The sequence below is a fragment of the Boleophthalmus pectinirostris genome, unplaced genomic scaffold (genome assembly GCF_026225935.1).
Source record: "Boleophthalmus pectinirostris isolate CB_2022bp ecotype Guang Dong unplaced genomic scaffold, ASM2622593v1 HiC_scaffold_10, whole genome shotgun sequence".
In the NCBI taxonomy this organism is placed as follows: Eukaryota; Metazoa; Chordata; class Actinopteri; order Gobiiformes; family Gobiidae; genus Boleophthalmus; species Boleophthalmus pectinirostris.
The window spans coordinates 3,330,663-3,347,555 of record NW_026570971.1 but is presented as its reverse complement, the minus strand read 5'-3'; the positions used below and the strand labels follow the sequence as shown (position 1 = coordinate 3,347,555).

Genomic DNA, 16,893 nt, shown 5'->3' with positions numbered 1-16,893 from the left:
TTTATTTTTACAGTTTTATAAGCCAGTTTGGAATTATTCTAATATTTTTTTCTCCTCACCATTTTATTCTTTTAAACCAAAACTATAACTTTGGCTTAAAATTATATAATGGACCAGTTAAAAATATAATGGCCGTGTAATATTGTAGATTTTTGGCCTGCCTTGTCACACTACAAACTTGCTACAACCACAAGTTAATACAGAATTTTAGGCCTGTGTTTTTCAAACTGTTCCACTGGTGGTGCACAGGCTCCTTGAGGTGGTATTGTCTGTGGCTTTGACAAATTCAGAGTTCATTTTATCAATTTTTGCGTAATCCATTTTTGTTTAGAACTACAATGGGAATTTAGTCCACTTTAGCCCTGTTTTAGACCTAGATTAAACCTGGAATAGTCCTGGTTTAGATCTGGTGGTACTCAGAAAGGCAGATCTTTTCTTTGGTGTGAAAAGTTTAAGAGCCACTATATCTAGGTCACTGGACAGATTTATTTCAGCCTGTTGCCATTTTTAAAAGCTGCTGTATTTCAGGTTATATTTACGATACGACCCCAGCAGGCTTCATAGCGCACATGAGTTTAACCGATTGTATGAGCAGAGAAACTTAAAACATTAAGCTCCAGTAGTCCAGGCTCTTCTGAATACACCATAATGTAGTGGATACACCATATTTCTTTGAATCATCACTGGTTCAAACTCAGATTTCAGTCTTTTAGTTGTATTGACAAAAATATTAGACTTGGCATTCCATACTTCCATGTCAGGCAGAGCTCGAAGCGCGCTGAACAGGGTCATGGTCTTTCCGGATCCAGGCGGTCCACACAGCACCAGGGGCTTGTGTTCGGCTAACCACGTGTAGAGCAGGGCCTCATGACGCACTGTGTCCAGGGTGGGCACCACCACGTCTGGGGACGCCACCTTATGGGTCTCCACCTCGATCTGTGGAACCTTCCCCTGCCATGACTGCCACTCGCCAGAGATGCACACCTACGTAGAGGAAAGGGACAATACAGATTTAAAATGTACACAGGCCGGCCATAATAAATACAATATCGACTATTCAATACGTGATAGATGGAACAATAATTTCTGGGCTCAGTATTTATTATGAATACTTTCTCTTTGTACTAACAGGTAACTTTTTGTCATTGCTCTGTACTATAATAAGATTTGAGCTGAAAAAGTTTGAATAAATGACTTCTATGACTCAGAGAGAAAATACTAAAGTGTTTAACTTAGTAATTTATTTATTACTAAAGTTTTAATAATATTTTACATATAGAATATTTTTGCTTAGGGTTATTATGTCAAAAATGTATTGCGTTTTTTAGTTAAATTTGTGATTTTTTAAAATTTAATTTAAAAAATTATTGTGGCAAAAATTTGTTTCAATATTGCAGTTTACAGTCCATGTCATTAAAGAGGGAGTATTACACTTCTACAGGGTATTACCTGATAACAGAACAAACTTAGATCACAATGTTGCCTTTTATTGCTTTGAAAAGGCAACATTTTCACAGAAAACAACATTTTAAGGTATTTAATAGGTGCCGCAACAGAGAACAAAGTCCTGACCAAGCCTATAGCTTAAGATCAGAAGACTGGTCACTTGCCCCAACGACACTGAAGGACTGGTCAAATGCATCTACAGGGCAGATTTCCCCACGGGGACCATAAATTGTGTTATTGTGACAAACCTATGTGGCTTATTTCAACCCAAGAGAGCATCAAGAGTATATGTACCTCGTAGTCGATGATGGGCACATTGGGCGCGGTGGGCAGGGGCACGGTGGTGATGCGGCGGATGTACTCTCCCAGCTCTGCTCTCATCTTCAGACGCCCATCTCCAGAGAAGGACCAGAGCACGGCGTAGATCAGGTATCTCTGCACACAACACACAGGAAGTGATTGAATTATACTATTATAGTGATTATACTGTTCTATTCTTTACAAACATGACAAGTACACTTTGGTGTTCTCTTGTCCATGGAGACGTTTTTGCAGTGCCTGGTATGTTTCATAGAATGGCATTAAAAGTGTCTATCTTGCATTAATTTAGTCAAAGTTTGTTTTTTTTTATAGCTCCAAAATAAAAGCAAACCTGAAACCAACATTATGTTATTAGGTTCTTTTTTCAGACCAAGAGTTTGTTTTCATACCTGACCTTTTCAGCTGCTCACTAGCGCTCTTCCTCAGAGTCCGGTCAGCTGATTTATACAGATTTTGGCACTTTCACTCTGAGGAAGAGCGCTAGTGAGCAGTCGAAACTGTCAGGTATGTAAACAAACTCTTGGTCTGAAAAACGAACCTAATAACATAAATTATCAAAAGATCAAATAAAGCTCATTGGACTAAAACCAACTTTGCCTAACCATCAATACACATTTTACTACATTAATTAAAAGTAATTATTATTATTGTATTGTAACTATATAACCCGATTATTGCCTTCGTCTGTAAACAGAATTCATACACTAGAAATGTGTTTTGGCAATTAAAGATTTTCAGATGTTTTTCAAAAAGGAGATGGAAAAACCAGCAAGGGGCAGCCAAGAGTTGTAATTTTTTTTTTTTCAAAAAGCCTATTATTTACATATTTTGTTTCATTCACCCATGTTGAACACAAACTCTGCATTTTTAGGTTGACATCTTCTCTCAAACAGAAATCTCTGTGCGCTCTACTGTGTTTTTAAACTCCTCCTTCATTCACTCATTTGGATCATTTCATCCGTGGAATTGCCAATCCCCACTGAACAAAAGGTAAAAGGGGAGCTGTTCACGTGAAAACTACCACTACATGACATCGCAAGGTGGATCAGAGCATTTTGAGCTCTGGAGATGTACAGAGACCAATAATAAAGGGTTGTGTGAATGAAATAAAACAGAACTCCAGGTATACTGCTGAAGAAGTAACAACAAGGACCTTTAAATGTGCAAATAAATTGAAGTTTTGTAATTTCAGTCAGTGGTACAGGGTATGTTTTGTTTGTTTTGGTATCACACTGCCAGTCAAGTCATGTCATGTGTTTTTTCTGGCTGCTTGTACCACCCTCTCTGTGCCAGTGTGTGCCAGCGCGTACCTGCATGTATCTCTCGAGCTGGTCGATGGGCATGGGGAAGTCGGGGTGGTTGTTGTTGTACAGGGCCACGTTGCGACAGGCCTGGTGCAGCATGGAGAACAGCGAGCCCAGGCAGCGCAGGCGTGTGAAGTCCATGATGTGCTCCATCTTCGACGCGTGCTCCAGGGCTTTGATCACCAGCCCTGTGGAGGTGAAGTACGGCTGCAGGATGCCCACAGAGTCACGCTGGATCTGAGACAAGAGAATATTTAGGTTACATCTGCATCACTGACACGGGAGAGACTACGCTCCTGTAAGTCCAGGCCTCCTATGAGCAATGATGAAACGCTTGAGGAAGGCCTGATGTACTATATACACTCTAAAAACACAATTACAATTTAATTTTTAGACAATTGAGAGCCATTCAACAAAGAAATTTTTGTAGTTATTTAACCATGTGATCTTTATTAGTGATAAATAAAGATAATTTTAACTATTCAGGAAAAATCTAATTTCATCCAATTTTTTTTCCCTCAGCATCAAACTCAATACCATGTTTTTATTTGTATAACTGTTAAAACAATTAGCCTGCAATATTTTACTTTTAAAATACTTAATTAACTAACAGCTTCCAAAGATTAAAGTGGCATTTTATATACATATTTTTTCAAAAGCCGGGAGCAAAACGTCGTCTTTCTGCTGTGGTGTTTGACATAAATCATCCCAATATAATGTGGGATTAAAAATGCTCAACAAAGTTTTATATTAGAAAATAGTCTGTGTCTCACGGTCATATTTAATGTGAAACAGTTTCTGTCCCTGTTGTGTCTTTTTTCATTCACCGTGGCACAGTTGTGAAAATGGCAGCAGCCGAAACATGTCAACAAGGTAAATACACCTCGTACTCTATTGTCTATATAAAGAACCAAAAAAGTTAATGTACATAAGACAAAGTGAACATTTTTAGATTAGGTTCAAGGACCAAGTCGCCATTTCGGCTGTTTGTGTCTGTGGAACACTATGGAACTCCAAAGCGGCCATCATAACTGTATTATTCATACATGTTTGCTCTTTTTTACATAACTCTAACCCAAAAAGAAAAAAAAACAAAAAACATGTTTTCCAGTGGCATAGTGGCCCCTCTCACCTGCAGCATGGGCGAGGCAGCTTCGTCCTCGTCCTCTGTGCCCTTCCTGTTCCTCTGGGCCTCGTCCTCTCCCTCGTCCAGTGGGATGCTGCGGAGTCTGGCCAAGAAGTGATTAAAGATCATGTCTGTGCTGAGGACGTCCTCGCTGAACCACACCATCCCACAGCGAGACACGGTGGCCAGGGTGGCGTACTTCAGGTCCTGCACCTCAAACATCACACGCACCTGGAGAAAGACACACGTTTAGGAAAAACTGTATTGACAATAGCTTGATAGGAGGGGGTGAGACCGTACATTTGGTGGCAGGCTGAGACGCTCTCCATTAGGCAGGGTCAGTAGCTTGTTGTCGTCGAGCACAGAGTTGAGATTCTCCACCCACTCGGGGTCTACGTCACCGTCAAAGATGATCCACTGCCTCTTCTGCAGCTCCCCGCGCACGTTGTCAATGATCCTGGAAAACAATTTACAGGAAGGTTTATTTTTCTTCAATCTTAAATCCTTAAATCCTAAATGTTATCTTTGTTAATTTTGTGCGTTCATGTTAAATTTGTTTTAACTCTTTCCCCCTTGGACGTAGACTAGGAACAACCTATACATATATTAACAGGGCTACCCACAGAGCACAACTGCATAAAAGAAAACAGACTTCCACGAGTGATTGTAAATGATTTTTACACTCATGAACTTTACTGAAACACAGACATATTTGGTATCTCTGGAAACCTTAGACTCTGAACTATTCATTTATGGATGTTTAAATGTGATTCAACTAATTTCCGGGTATATAACAGCTCACTGAAAATGAGAGTTTACCTGATCAGGTGCAAAATCAAAAACAGAAAAACTACATTCAGCATTTGATATATGCATGTTCTGAGTACTATATTCATAAAAAAATGTAAAAATATATTTGTCAAAATATGTAAACAGATTTCATATCATCAGATACAGTATAGCCAAGTGTACACCTGTTTTTACCTGTTGTACACCTGTGTATACCTAATTCCTTTTTTCCATTTAACTGATTCAACTCATTGTCAAATCACGTCTTTAGTGATTTAGTGGAGGTGTCAAAACACGTCATTAAGGATACAAGGGGGGGTCGTCAAATGTTGTCTTCATGGGGGAAAGAGTTAAAAGTGATAACAGGCAAACCAATCCTTTTCAAAGACTTCAGAATACAGCTGATGGGTAGACAATCTCAAATAGAGTTTATATGACACTACTGAAGTTAACAAAAGGCTACTATAGATGATACATTCATCTGGAAATGTGCTACCCTATGTCTAATGGTTTAGGGGAGATTGTAAATATATGATAGAAGAGTTGATTAAAAGGTCCTCTACACAAATACATGAAGAAACAAGAATACTGTCAGAATTGTGGAGCTGGTGTAGCAACAACATGAAAAGACAGATTGTTGTATTGTAAAAACTCAAATCACAACGATCCCATTTGCAGCAGAAGGTAAAAAGAACTGCTTGGTTTTAAAATGAACGGGTAACAAAGCGTGGTGTGTACTGACTTCCTGAGAATGTGCGTGAAGAGTCCGTCGGTCCACTCGCGCGTGTTGGGGTCCAGGGTGCCGTACAGGTGGTCCTTGCTGATGGCTTTGGGGTCGATGATGTGGGCCACCCCCTCCACTCCCTCCAGCCTCTCCAGGGCTTTGAGCAGCACCCTCCAGGCCATGGTCTTCCCACTGCCCGAGGGACCCACCATCATCAGGCCGTGATTGATCTGTGTGATCTGGTACAGCTGCAGCACCTGGACACGGGACAAACATATACACAGTTACTAATGCTTCTAGACTTACACTCTTGGTACTCAACAGTGCCACTTTGGCTGGAGTAGTCTGACATGCACTAATACCGCTTTGTTTCAGTTCCGATACATATTTTGTTACTAAGGTAAACTAAGGTCTGCCGATTCCCGATCAAGAGACTGAAAATAGCATTAATTTCCTTTAAACAACAATAAATTAAGACTAAACTGATTAAAAGTGTTATGTAACTTATTTATCCCTTGGGCAAATATAGAACAACTTTATATAAAAAAGTTAAAACATTGAGACCTTGAGAGTCTTTTTACATAACTAGTATATGCCCAGTCAGGATTACAGTATCAGCTAAAATGATATTTGGAAGCCAATGTCCAAATTTTTTTCAGTATCTGCACCGATATCCGATACCAGTCACAAATTGGTGCATCTCTACGTGGGCATTAGGAGTTTAAACGCAACAGCGCAAAAAGTCATTTTTCAAAGTTTCAGGAAAATAATTAAATAAACTGTCAATAAGATGAGTTGGCCAATAAAAAATATTTTGACACACACAAAAATACAAACTGCATAAGGACAGAACTAATCACACAAATGCACCAGGGTCTAGATTTTCTAAAGGGACTCTTGAGCGATGGGTAAAATATTACAATTGCCGTACTCTGCATAGTATATTGAGTGATTCATGTTTGACTAATCCTCTATAAGTCCTGTATTAGCGGCTTGAGTGTTCAGAACATCATCGTCTTCAGTGCGTACCTTCTCGACCCACATGCTGCCCACGTCATCTCCATCTCCGTAGGTCAGGTACATCTCAGTGCAGACCTTCTTCAGCTCCTCCCTCAGAGCGGTCATCTCTCCACGGTGGTACTGCACACCAGGGAACACGTCGGACAGCAGGCTGAACAGCAGGGGGATGTCCTCTGCCACCAGCTTTGGCACCATGGTCTCACACACGCTCTGGATCAGGATCTGACCAGGGGAAAACATGTTAAAGGACCAATTATTGTTCTATTCAAATGCACTCAGTCAGTATGGAGGGGCTAGAAGAGCCACATGCACCAGGGGAATCATACCTCCTGCTCAGGGAGGTTCTCTGCGATCTCGTTCTCGTCCACATCCTCTCCGCGCTCCAGCTTCTCCCTCTTGATCCTCTGGATGCGCTCACGTTTGACATTGCCTGCGCTGATCAGCACACTCTTCAGGGCACGCAGACCGAAGTCATAGTGGCTCTGGGAGGACAGCTGCTCGTCACACAGCCTGGGGGGGTAAACAAGGTCAAGAGTTAGAACAACTGGACATTACAAAATGAGTATCGTATGGAAAAAAAAATCCAATCTTACTTGAAGAAGGGCACGATCTTCTTGGCCAGGATTTCGGCGGTGCGGAAGCCCTGAGAGTACAGCATGACTTGGGCGATGAGCTGGCGGTCGGGCTTGGTCATGGCCAAGCTCCTGAAGAGCTTCTTGAGGTTATCAGGGAGGTTGGAGCGGCCAGCGTAGCCAGGGTTCATGGTGATGAAGATGGCCATGTCGGGGCTGACCTTCACCTGCTTGTTGAGCAGCTCAGTGGTGACTGGGACACCTGAAGAGGAGGAGTAGGAGGAGGGTTAGAAACATGCTCAGTGGATCATATGGACGTGTGCAGGAGGACAGAGGACTTACTCCGGTCCCGGTTGGGGTTGCTGTGTTCCCTCAGAGCCACTTGGATGAACTGCACCTGCTGAGACACGGCCGACAGCATCCTCTCCTCCAGACGATTGAACTCATCGAAGCATCCCCACGCACCCACCTGGCAAAGACCCACGAAGATACGTCCCATGGCCTGCAAACAGGGACCAGGGTTTACAACATGTCCGTATATCTCCAGGGTTTAAAAAGAAAAGGAACAGACCTGGAAGTCAAAGGTCTCGTCGCAGTTGAAGACCAGGACAAAGCGGCCGAGCTGGTGACCAAGAGCCTTGACAGACTCAGTCTTTCCTGTGCCAGCAGGGCCTACACACAAGAGTCATCAATAGTTACTTTTACTATTATCATCACACAGTTTACCTACAGAAACACTTAAGCGAGTACAACAGCTCCTTACCGAAGGGGGAGCCTCCCAGGCGAGCCTCCAGGGCCTGGGTCATGGTCAAATAGCAGCGGTCGGTCAGAGGGGTCTGCACCAGCTTGTCCTGGACGCCCAGGTACTCAAAGCCGTAGTTGAACTTGGCATTGGCCATCTGGATGGACAGCTGCTGCAGCACGTCGGTCTGTTTGGGGTCGAAGTAGAAGCGCATTTGGCTGAGCCATTCAAAGGACTTGGGGTTGTCGATTTTGTTCTTGATCAGAGTCCTGGTCACATCGCGCTGGTGCACCAGCTCTGTGATCTGAGAAAACAACACAACGTTAGCTCTGAACACCACACACACTGTACACCTCTGGCCCCCACACACACGCAGACTGTACTGACCAGGTGCTCCAGTTTCCTCCTGCGCAGGGGGGGCTGCTCCATCAGCACAGTGTCGGCCAGCACGTTGAGAGTGGCCTCCACGTTGGAGAGCACACCCTGCATGGGTGTCATATCTCCTCCTCCAGAGACGGTGGTCAAGGCAGACTCGATGTTCTCAGACCAGGCGATCTGTGTGGAGAGGACAACCAGCTGGGCCTGTGGGAGAGAGGAGGAGTGAGTCTTAAACTTGTATAAATACATGTCCTGTTCTACACTAGGTGTGCAGTGGTGGTACTGGCCTGGTAGCGGTCGATCCAGTTGATGTACTGGCTCAGGTCCACAGCAGTGCCCTGGTTGAAGGTTGTGACCTCAGTGACAGACTCGGCCAGCAGCTTGGCCAAAGTCACCCTCATCTCCTTCTCCACCAGGGTGAGCCACTCGTTGATCTTGGGGTGCTCTGTGATGGAGACGGGGGTCTTGTACAGGACCTCCTCTCCCTCTCTGGAGGAGATGCCAAGCACCTCTGTGTTGTCCTCATTCAACAGAATGCTGGAAACACCAGCAAACATCTTCTTGAAGTGCTTCTGTAGTTTGGCCACATTCTTGCTGTTTCCAATGATCTCAAGAAGGTCCTCATCACCCACAAAGTAGAATCTTGAAAGACAAGAAGCACAAAATAAGAAAACATAACACTTCTACAGCAAGTTCCATGTTGAACTTCCTGTACCTGGGGAAGGAGGACCTCTCTCTCTCCAGGTACTCTCCCAGGGCTTTCTGGATCTTCCCGAGGAGATCGGCCAGGCGCTCCAGTGATCGCTGCACGCCCTGAATGTTCAGCACGTCCATCACTAAAGGAGACTTTGTCACCTTCTTCATCAGAGCCAGAAACTCTGTGCTGATACTAAGAATAACACAGAAAACATTGTGTTTGTAGTCACACAAATATTATCCACACTATGAACCACCCAAAAGCTTCTCCTGGTTACCTCTGGAACCTCTGGGTCTCCACGGGCAGCAGGTGCTTGATGTCAGCACTGCCGGTGAAGATGCCCTCCAGGTAGACCCAGCGCCTCTGCACGTCTATCCACACGTCGAACAGAGCCATGATGCGGTTCAGCTTGTCCTCCCAGCTCAGGGCATCCTCCTCAAACACCTACACACAGATAAACACTTGTAGGTCCCTGTACTTGTGTTGTTTAGTATGTGCTGAGAGCGTGAGCAAACCTTGTAGTAGGGCGAGAGCTTCATGGCAGACACACTGTTGATGTGCTCTTTGACCTTGTTGAAGAGGTCGTCCCAGCCGCGGATCAGACGACACTTGTTTTGGTAGTTCACCAGGTCCAGCTCATACGAGTTCCACACCTCACGGATCTGATCAGGAAAAAAAAAAAAAAAGAAGTAATTTATACATTCAAAACCGGATCATTTCTATTGACTAGACCCAGGAAAACTCACTGTATTACACAAATTTAACACAAATTTGATTACATCCTAAATTCTAATGATAAAAAATCAGCTAGAGCACTTTCATAGTTTAAATCTGAAACAGGTTCCTTAATGTATTTTAGTTGTAGGTAGATTATAATATAAACTAAACTAATGGATGGCTTTTTTCTATACCAGTTTCTCTCAGTCTCTGTCTAATGTACCTGCTTGAGGAACTCCTCCAGGGCCATCTCTCCCTGTGCCACCAACAGAACATCCTTGACCACCATCTCATTCTTCTGCAGGTCCACGTCCCACAGCTGGCCCAGAGTCAGCTCCGACAGCACCCAGTTCACGTGGAGACGCTTCATCAGCTGCTTCCAGTGCCGATCCTTCAGTGCCTCAGACTTCAGCTCGATCACCAGCATGTTCACCTGCTCGCAGACATTACAGTGAGTAACAAAGTATTAGCTCATCAGTATAAAGAGAGGTCAGGGAGAGCTGGTCCACACCTTCAGGTATCCTTTAAGCATTCTCTGGATGTATTCGTAGGAGGCGTACTGTCGCAGTCGTGCCTGGAAGTTCTTCAGTTGGTTCAGGAGAGCATCAAGGTTTTGACGAAGCTAAAGAACCAAATGAAGGTATACATTAATGGAAAAATTAAGTGGGAGAAACGTTTCTCTACTGCACAGCATCATTCAAGCAATATGACATATGAGACAATCAATGTTATTTGTGATTTTGTACCTTTCGAGGTTGCACAGACACCCAGGGCTGCTCCTTCATCTGGTCAATCTGCTCCCAGATCTTAGACAGCTCTGACCACACCTCCTTCAGGTCATGGAGCTCCTCCAAAGCCACCTGTGAACCACCAACAGTTTAATGTATGGAAATGGGATAGTGTTATGAAGTAAAAAAAAGTGTTTGTATGCAAAGTAAGGTTGTGTCCACATTACCTGCACCCTCTCCTCACTGCCGCTCAGAAGGCCTGTGTCGGTGAGCTCCAAAGCCTCTTTAGCGCGGGCACATTTCTCCCTCTCCACCTTCAGCCGGCTGAAGTTTCCTTCATAGATGGTCAGAGACTGGAGAGCCTCCTCAGGACGCAGGTTTCCCTGATGGACAAACAGGCAGGATTCACTTTTCCATATTACATTCACAATATCAGTTAAGAAATGTAATACCACAGCTGTGTGGCTCTTACAGCAACGGGTTTGGTCTTCTCCCAGTCATTGAGCAGGTCTGTGGTGCGGTTCTCCACAGCTTTGTCCTCCTGGACGATCTTCATCTGCAGGTTGGCCACCTGCTGCTGGATGGCGGTGTCTTTGCGCTTCATAATGTCGCTGAAGGCGCCCCATTCCCCTTCTATGTTGTCGATGTAGAGCCACGAGGGAGGGAACTGGAACCTTTGCTTCTCCAGGAGGCGCTGACCATTACGGAACATCTGCAGTAGAAAGAGGACAAGTATAAATACAACATGAACTGGTCCTAAGGATAGAAGGCTACTGAGAATACAAAGACTTACATCCACGTTCTTCTCGTATTGTTTGAGCTTGCGCTTGAGGGTCTGCACATATGTGATGAAGTTGACTGCATCAGAGGTACTGGCCGTGTCCACAGAGTGCTGCTCCAGTTCTTGGCGAGACTATAAAGGAAAGAGAACGTTAACATGTAAAGCTGTAAAATCACGTGTGAAAGATCTGATGGTAAACTCCACAGCCTTACTTTGGAGATCTGAGCGTGGAAGTCCTGCATGTTCTGGCCCAACATCTGACCAAACTTGCTCAGCACCTCCTTGTGCCAGGAGTCGTACTTGAGGTTCACTTTAGACTGGACCTGTTCAACAGAATGGGCAACAGTTCATTGAATACATGGAGTCAAAAACGAAAAGTGAAATGTCTCTTAAAGTGTAGAAAAGCCGTACCTTGCCGTAGTCTATGACCACCGGCCCAAACTCCTTCCTGGTCTCTGCGTTGTCAAAGGTCCCGCGAGCTTTGCGGATCTGGACCAGCAGGGCCTGCCACTTTGTGAGGTCTTCTCCCAGACGGTTGTAGATGTTCTCAGCCTGCATGTCCCACAGGCACTGGTACTGCAGCCACACCTGGAGCACAGAAGGAGCGCAGTGAGCATGTCATTAAACCATCTGAGCTTTTATGAAATCAAACAATAGAGGACTTACCTTCACATACTTCTCCACCTCATCCACAATGTCCTCCACGGCGTTGTAGGCCTCCTCCAGTGCAGCAGGACCATCAGGCATTCGGGTCAGGGCATTCCGATAAAACTTCTCCTCCTCTGAGAGCTCATAGTGGACTCCAACCTAGACAACCAAAGAAAACAATTAAACATTTTTAAATTACACAATAGTGGCTTCAGCTTTCCCCCACATACCTGATATCTCTGGCTCTGGATGCGAGGCAGAGATAGGATGACCATCTTCCAGGTGAACATCTCCTGATAGAGCTTGTAGCGGCAGTCTTCGATGGGTGGGTTCAGGTAGATCACTTGGTTGGTGATCCTGAGCTCATGGATCACATTCTGGAAGACACAAACGCAGCTGAGCCTAAATCTCTCTACACATGTACAAGGGAGTGTGTAGCTACAGTTGGATCCCTTACCTTGATCTTGGGCTCTCCTCCGGGCTTGTGGCTGACCTGAGGAGCCTCTGTGTCCATGTCCACATCGGCCTTGTCCTCCACTTGTCCTCGTAGCACCTGTGTCCATGCTTTTAGACCAGCCTGGAGACGGACTCCCAGGATGCGCTCGATCTAGGAACAAGGAATGGTTCATTACACAAAAAGTTCGGGGAAAAAAAGGATAAAATTTTACTTCTATTCTTATATTTATTTGTTAACACCCACTTCTATGTCCAGCTTGTTGACCCAGATGGGCAGGTTGGAGTAAGAGTGCAGGTTGAGGTCGTCCACAGCCTTCTGCACGCGGTTGAGGATGTCAGAGAAGGTCTTGTTGTCGAACATGCAGGTCTCCAGAGAGCGCACCTCCAGGTCAATCTTCTCCTCAATTAGCAGCAGGTCATCCACCTACACACCACATGTTAGGACACAACTATTTAGAGAACTGAAAAAATATCACTGCTGCAATTGAAGCAGTTGTTTAAAGCATGCTATTGCTGATGTTAAGTTAAAAGTTAAAGTGCATATGACAGGTTTTGTATGGGCACTGAGCTGCACTTTCTGCATTAACAGTTTTGAGAATAACCAGCCGTTTTATCTGTATGTGGAGAGAGGGATGGAACTGTTTTCAGCAGCAGCTTCCCTGCACTGCATTGAGGGGCAGCTCAAGACGCTCATTCACTTCAAAACTTCAGGCAACCAAAAAATAAATAAATAAAAATCACCCCAAGATTGAGAACCAATGGTCTAACCTGTCATATGCGCTTTATATCTAATCTATTGAAAATGATGTAAGAAATGCACACAATTTAAATAAAGATTTCTAACAAAACTTTAGAACAAACCTTCTCTTGGAAATTGAAGACTGTCTCGGCCAGCCTCTGCACGTACGGGTCCAGTTTGTAGGATTCCCAAACCAGGGTGATGCCTTCAGTGATGAGAGCCTGGACCTCCTTCTTGAGCCCTGCCACCAGCAGAGAGATGGAGGCGCGCTCCTCCACCTTCTCACAGGTGCGCTCGTATGTCCTGACGCTCTCGATGAGGGAGATGGCGAAGGGGTAGAGCTGGTTGGCCTGGTGGGCTTTGTTGACGATGGCCAGGGGCACTCTGAAGCTCAGCCACTTGAGGTTGCGCACTTCCTTGGACAGAGTGATGATCTCTGGGAGGAAGTTGACCTTGAGCTTGAGCATGTTGCCAGATCGACCACGGGCACGGGACGTCTCGATGGTGAAGATGCGCCCGGACACGCCCAGGTTACGCTGCTGCACCTGGAGAAGGACCAGACAAATAATTATAAATGGAGAAAGGACAATACTTCTAATACTTGCAACAAAGACAAACTACATGGTTATATTGTTCCCTTTGATCAGTAGAAATTTTTTTTTTTTTTTCACAATCCGATGTTTATTACATGATTGCTTATTAATATAATTAATCATTCTTTAATTAATTTATTATTACTATTGTCTATAAGCTTTACACTTATTAAAATGTGTTTTTCTGTGGCAAGAATTCATTTAGAGCAGGACAAATATGGTGTATGAGTAACTGACGCAATAGTTTTATCTTGATAGACTAACCAAAGAAACCTAGAAGCTAAACAAAAACTATTTGTTGTGCTGCAGAGCAGTAGACATACCTTGCGAGCCCAGTCATCAAAGATCTCCTGTGTATTGAGCTTGGCTCTGAAGCTGTCTCCGTCCTGCTTGAGCTTGAGGCCCTCCACGTGGTTCTCCCAGCCCTTCCCCAGGACGTCCTCCACCCTCTTCATGTAGGCGGTGAGCTGCCGGTCGATCTGCTTGGCCCAGATGATGGAGCCGGACACAGGGGGCAGGTCTCGCACGTGGCTCATTTTACAGGCCTGGCTCTGAGGGTACTGCACTTTGAACTTATCATGGAGAGACTCGATGTCATCCTTCACACGCTGGATCAGCTGAGTCTGGTACTCTCGGATGGCTCCTCGGATGTGAGGGCGGACGAAGAGCGCGTTGAAGCGGGAGAAGATGCGGAACATCTCGTTGGCGTTCTTGGCGGTCCCGAGCTGGTCACGCAGCCTGGCTGTGATCCTGGTCTCCACGCGGTCGATACGCTCGTCGTAGCGCTTCATGGCGGCCTCCCATGCCTCCACGCCCTCCTTGGACACATCCAGACCATCCACCTCTTTCACATTCTCGTAGGCCAGGTTCACCTCCTCGATGGCGTTGGCATCGGCTGCATCAAAAAGGACACCGGCCACCTTCATGTCCTGAGGCTCCACCGTCTCTCCAGGCGTGTGCTGGGGAACTGCGGTCACCTGAACACAGATTAAAGACTCAGGTGCTCAGGATACTGCTAAAATAACTACTATGTAATGCTGGATATAATAGTTGTTTCATACCTGTGGGCGGAGCACTCTGACGATGACGGCACGCAGCTGCTCATGCTGCCTCCTGAAGCGCCTCATGTGGTCGAGGCGGTACTGCAGCTTCCTGTGGGCGGGGCTGAGTCTCCACACCATTTTAAGGTTCTCCTCACGCTTCCTCTTCACCAGGTCCCTGAGCAGAACCTGCAGCTTCTCATATTCATCTTCCCAGGTCTGGAACACCTCGAAGCAGGCCACCATCACCTGCACGCGGGAAGGAAAAATAGGGGGAAAAATATGCTCAGTTGGACTTTATTTTGGTTTATTTTTTACATTTTAACAAAACAACAATGTATGTGTGGAAAATTAAAGCAAGCCTTCAAATGAAAAGTGAAAAACCCTCTGCTGGCAAAAGTGAGGAGTAAATCAGGTGACATCTAAAACCTCTCCAGGCATGTAATTGATGAGGAAACGTTATAACATGGAAAAAAGCTCTAAACAGTTGATGTTGCATAATACTCCCTATTTGACTCAGCAAATACATAACAAAAGACATGTCCACTGTCAAAACTTCAAACTTTTCAACAAAATATATGAACTTTCAGCAAGCATGGATAAACTGAAAAAAACAGATTTTACTTTTCCAAGTGATGCACTGTGGTATATTTAGAATAATATGTGTTTTCTAAGGTGAATAGTGTGAGCTGGTGTGAGCCTCACCTTCTCAAACTCCTCGTAGGCCACGTGCATGAGCTTCCTGGTGCCCAACACCTTGAGCAGCTGCGAGCTCAGGTCTCTGGAGATGGCCTCCACCAGGCGCAGTGCCCTCTGGATGGGGTACTTGGTGTTGCGGATCTTCTTGAGGTGGGTGAAGATGGCCATGAGGGCCTGACGGATCTTATCCAGCTCCGAGGCGGACAGCAGGTCATTGAGAGGGAAGTCCTTCATCAGAGGGTTGTAGTCGTTCACTGTCTCCACGGCCTGTTTCAGACCTACACAGCGTGGACACAACAGGGTTAGTCTGACCTGAGGAGGGAACAGTGAATCACAGTGCAAACATGACTGTTTCGACTAACACGAGACACATGGAGAGTTTATATTTAGCCTGAATTAGCATTAATACAAAATATTATTTTATTCAGAAATGAGTTGAGTTGACTCATCAAATGATTATTTCTTTTGTTCTGTTATTACATTTATAACCAAATAAAAGCTGAACTATTGTGACTGAAGAGTTCTGCGATAAGACTAAAGTGTACAATAAAGAAAGTATACAAGTGTATTATTGATGAAAATCTTCTGCCACACTTTTGCCATTTAGATTTAATAATGCCACTGTACTTGTTAACAGTGGCTTTTGGCGCGCGTTCTAGAGTCTGTAAAATCCAGATTATTAGTAACAATTATTAAAGATAAAAAAATACCATGATGTTATTATTTTAATAGTTGACTTGCCACAGTTATTGCAAATAATTGGTGCATCCTACACTCAATCGTCTCCTTAGTTAAATGTAACTATATTCTCTGATAGCTCTTTGCATTTGATGTTTGAAGTCTCACCAGTGTCTGTATCAAAGCTGACGGTAGCGTGGAAACGTTTGCCGTGCTTGAGGATCTCCAGCGTCAGCAGCACCTCCGGGCTCTCCCTCTTCTCCTGGATCCTGGTCAGAGCTCGCTCCAAGTTCAGCCAGAAGCTGATCTCCTGCAGGGCTGTGCCAGAGGCCGGGTCACGGTCCAGCTTGGTCACCTGTACACACACACACAACACAGTTCAGAACACTTCAGTAACAACTTATTTATAACACATTTTCACAAGTTGTTCTTGATTTTATTGGAAAGTATCTCAGCTTGACTGTGTCCAAGTTTAAAGGGGTAAAAATGTCAGTTTCTTTATGAAACTGCAAGTTCAGGTGCAACATATTACACATTTTTAATCATTGTTTTTACTTCAACGTAAAAAAAAAAAATACTACTGCTGATGATAAGCAGTGACCACAACTGAAAATATATTGAATTATAGTTAAAGCAATACAAATATTTTTGCCATACATCTACAATGTGTATCCTGCTAGTCTGTGTCTCTAAAT

General features: G+C 44.5%; 1 protein-coding gene across 1 annotated transcript in view; it reads right to left on the bottom strand.

Moving 5' to 3' along the window:
* The window catches only part of dync1h1 (dynein, cytoplasmic 1, heavy chain 1), a 43,885-nt gene that overhangs the window by 24,324 nt on the left and 2,668 nt on the right, over positions 1 to 16,893 (bottom strand). Inside the window, 34 exon segments of the mRNA XM_055161046.1 lie at positions 751 to 984; positions 1,741 to 1,881; positions 3,078 to 3,308; positions 4,204 to 4,428; positions 4,498 to 4,654; positions 5,729 to 5,967; positions 6,740 to 6,952; positions 7,057 to 7,240; positions 7,324 to 7,564; positions 7,645 to 7,804; positions 7,874 to 7,974; positions 8,066 to 8,348; positions 8,432 to 8,626; positions 8,710 to 9,064; positions 9,138 to 9,311; positions 9,397 to 9,563; positions 9,635 to 9,781; positions 10,060 to 10,269; positions 10,348 to 10,458; positions 10,583 to 10,696; positions 10,792 to 10,947; positions 11,037 to 11,276; positions 11,358 to 11,477; positions 11,558 to 11,668; positions 11,757 to 11,933; positions 12,012 to 12,152; positions 12,224 to 12,370; positions 12,451 to 12,600; positions 12,694 to 12,873; positions 13,311 to 13,733; positions 14,105 to 14,758; positions 14,843 to 15,070; positions 15,527 to 15,798; positions 16,367 to 16,553. Of these exon segments, the coding sequence (XP_055017021.1) occupies positions 751 to 984; positions 1,741 to 1,881; positions 3,078 to 3,308; positions 4,204 to 4,428; positions 4,498 to 4,654; positions 5,729 to 5,967; positions 6,740 to 6,952; positions 7,057 to 7,240; positions 7,324 to 7,564; positions 7,645 to 7,804; positions 7,874 to 7,974; positions 8,066 to 8,348; positions 8,432 to 8,626; positions 8,710 to 9,064; positions 9,138 to 9,311; positions 9,397 to 9,563; positions 9,635 to 9,781; positions 10,060 to 10,269; positions 10,348 to 10,458; positions 10,583 to 10,696; positions 10,792 to 10,947; positions 11,037 to 11,276; positions 11,358 to 11,477; positions 11,558 to 11,668; positions 11,757 to 11,933; positions 12,012 to 12,152; positions 12,224 to 12,370; positions 12,451 to 12,600; positions 12,694 to 12,873; positions 13,311 to 13,733; positions 14,105 to 14,758; positions 14,843 to 15,070; positions 15,527 to 15,798; positions 16,367 to 16,553 (7,068 nt within the window).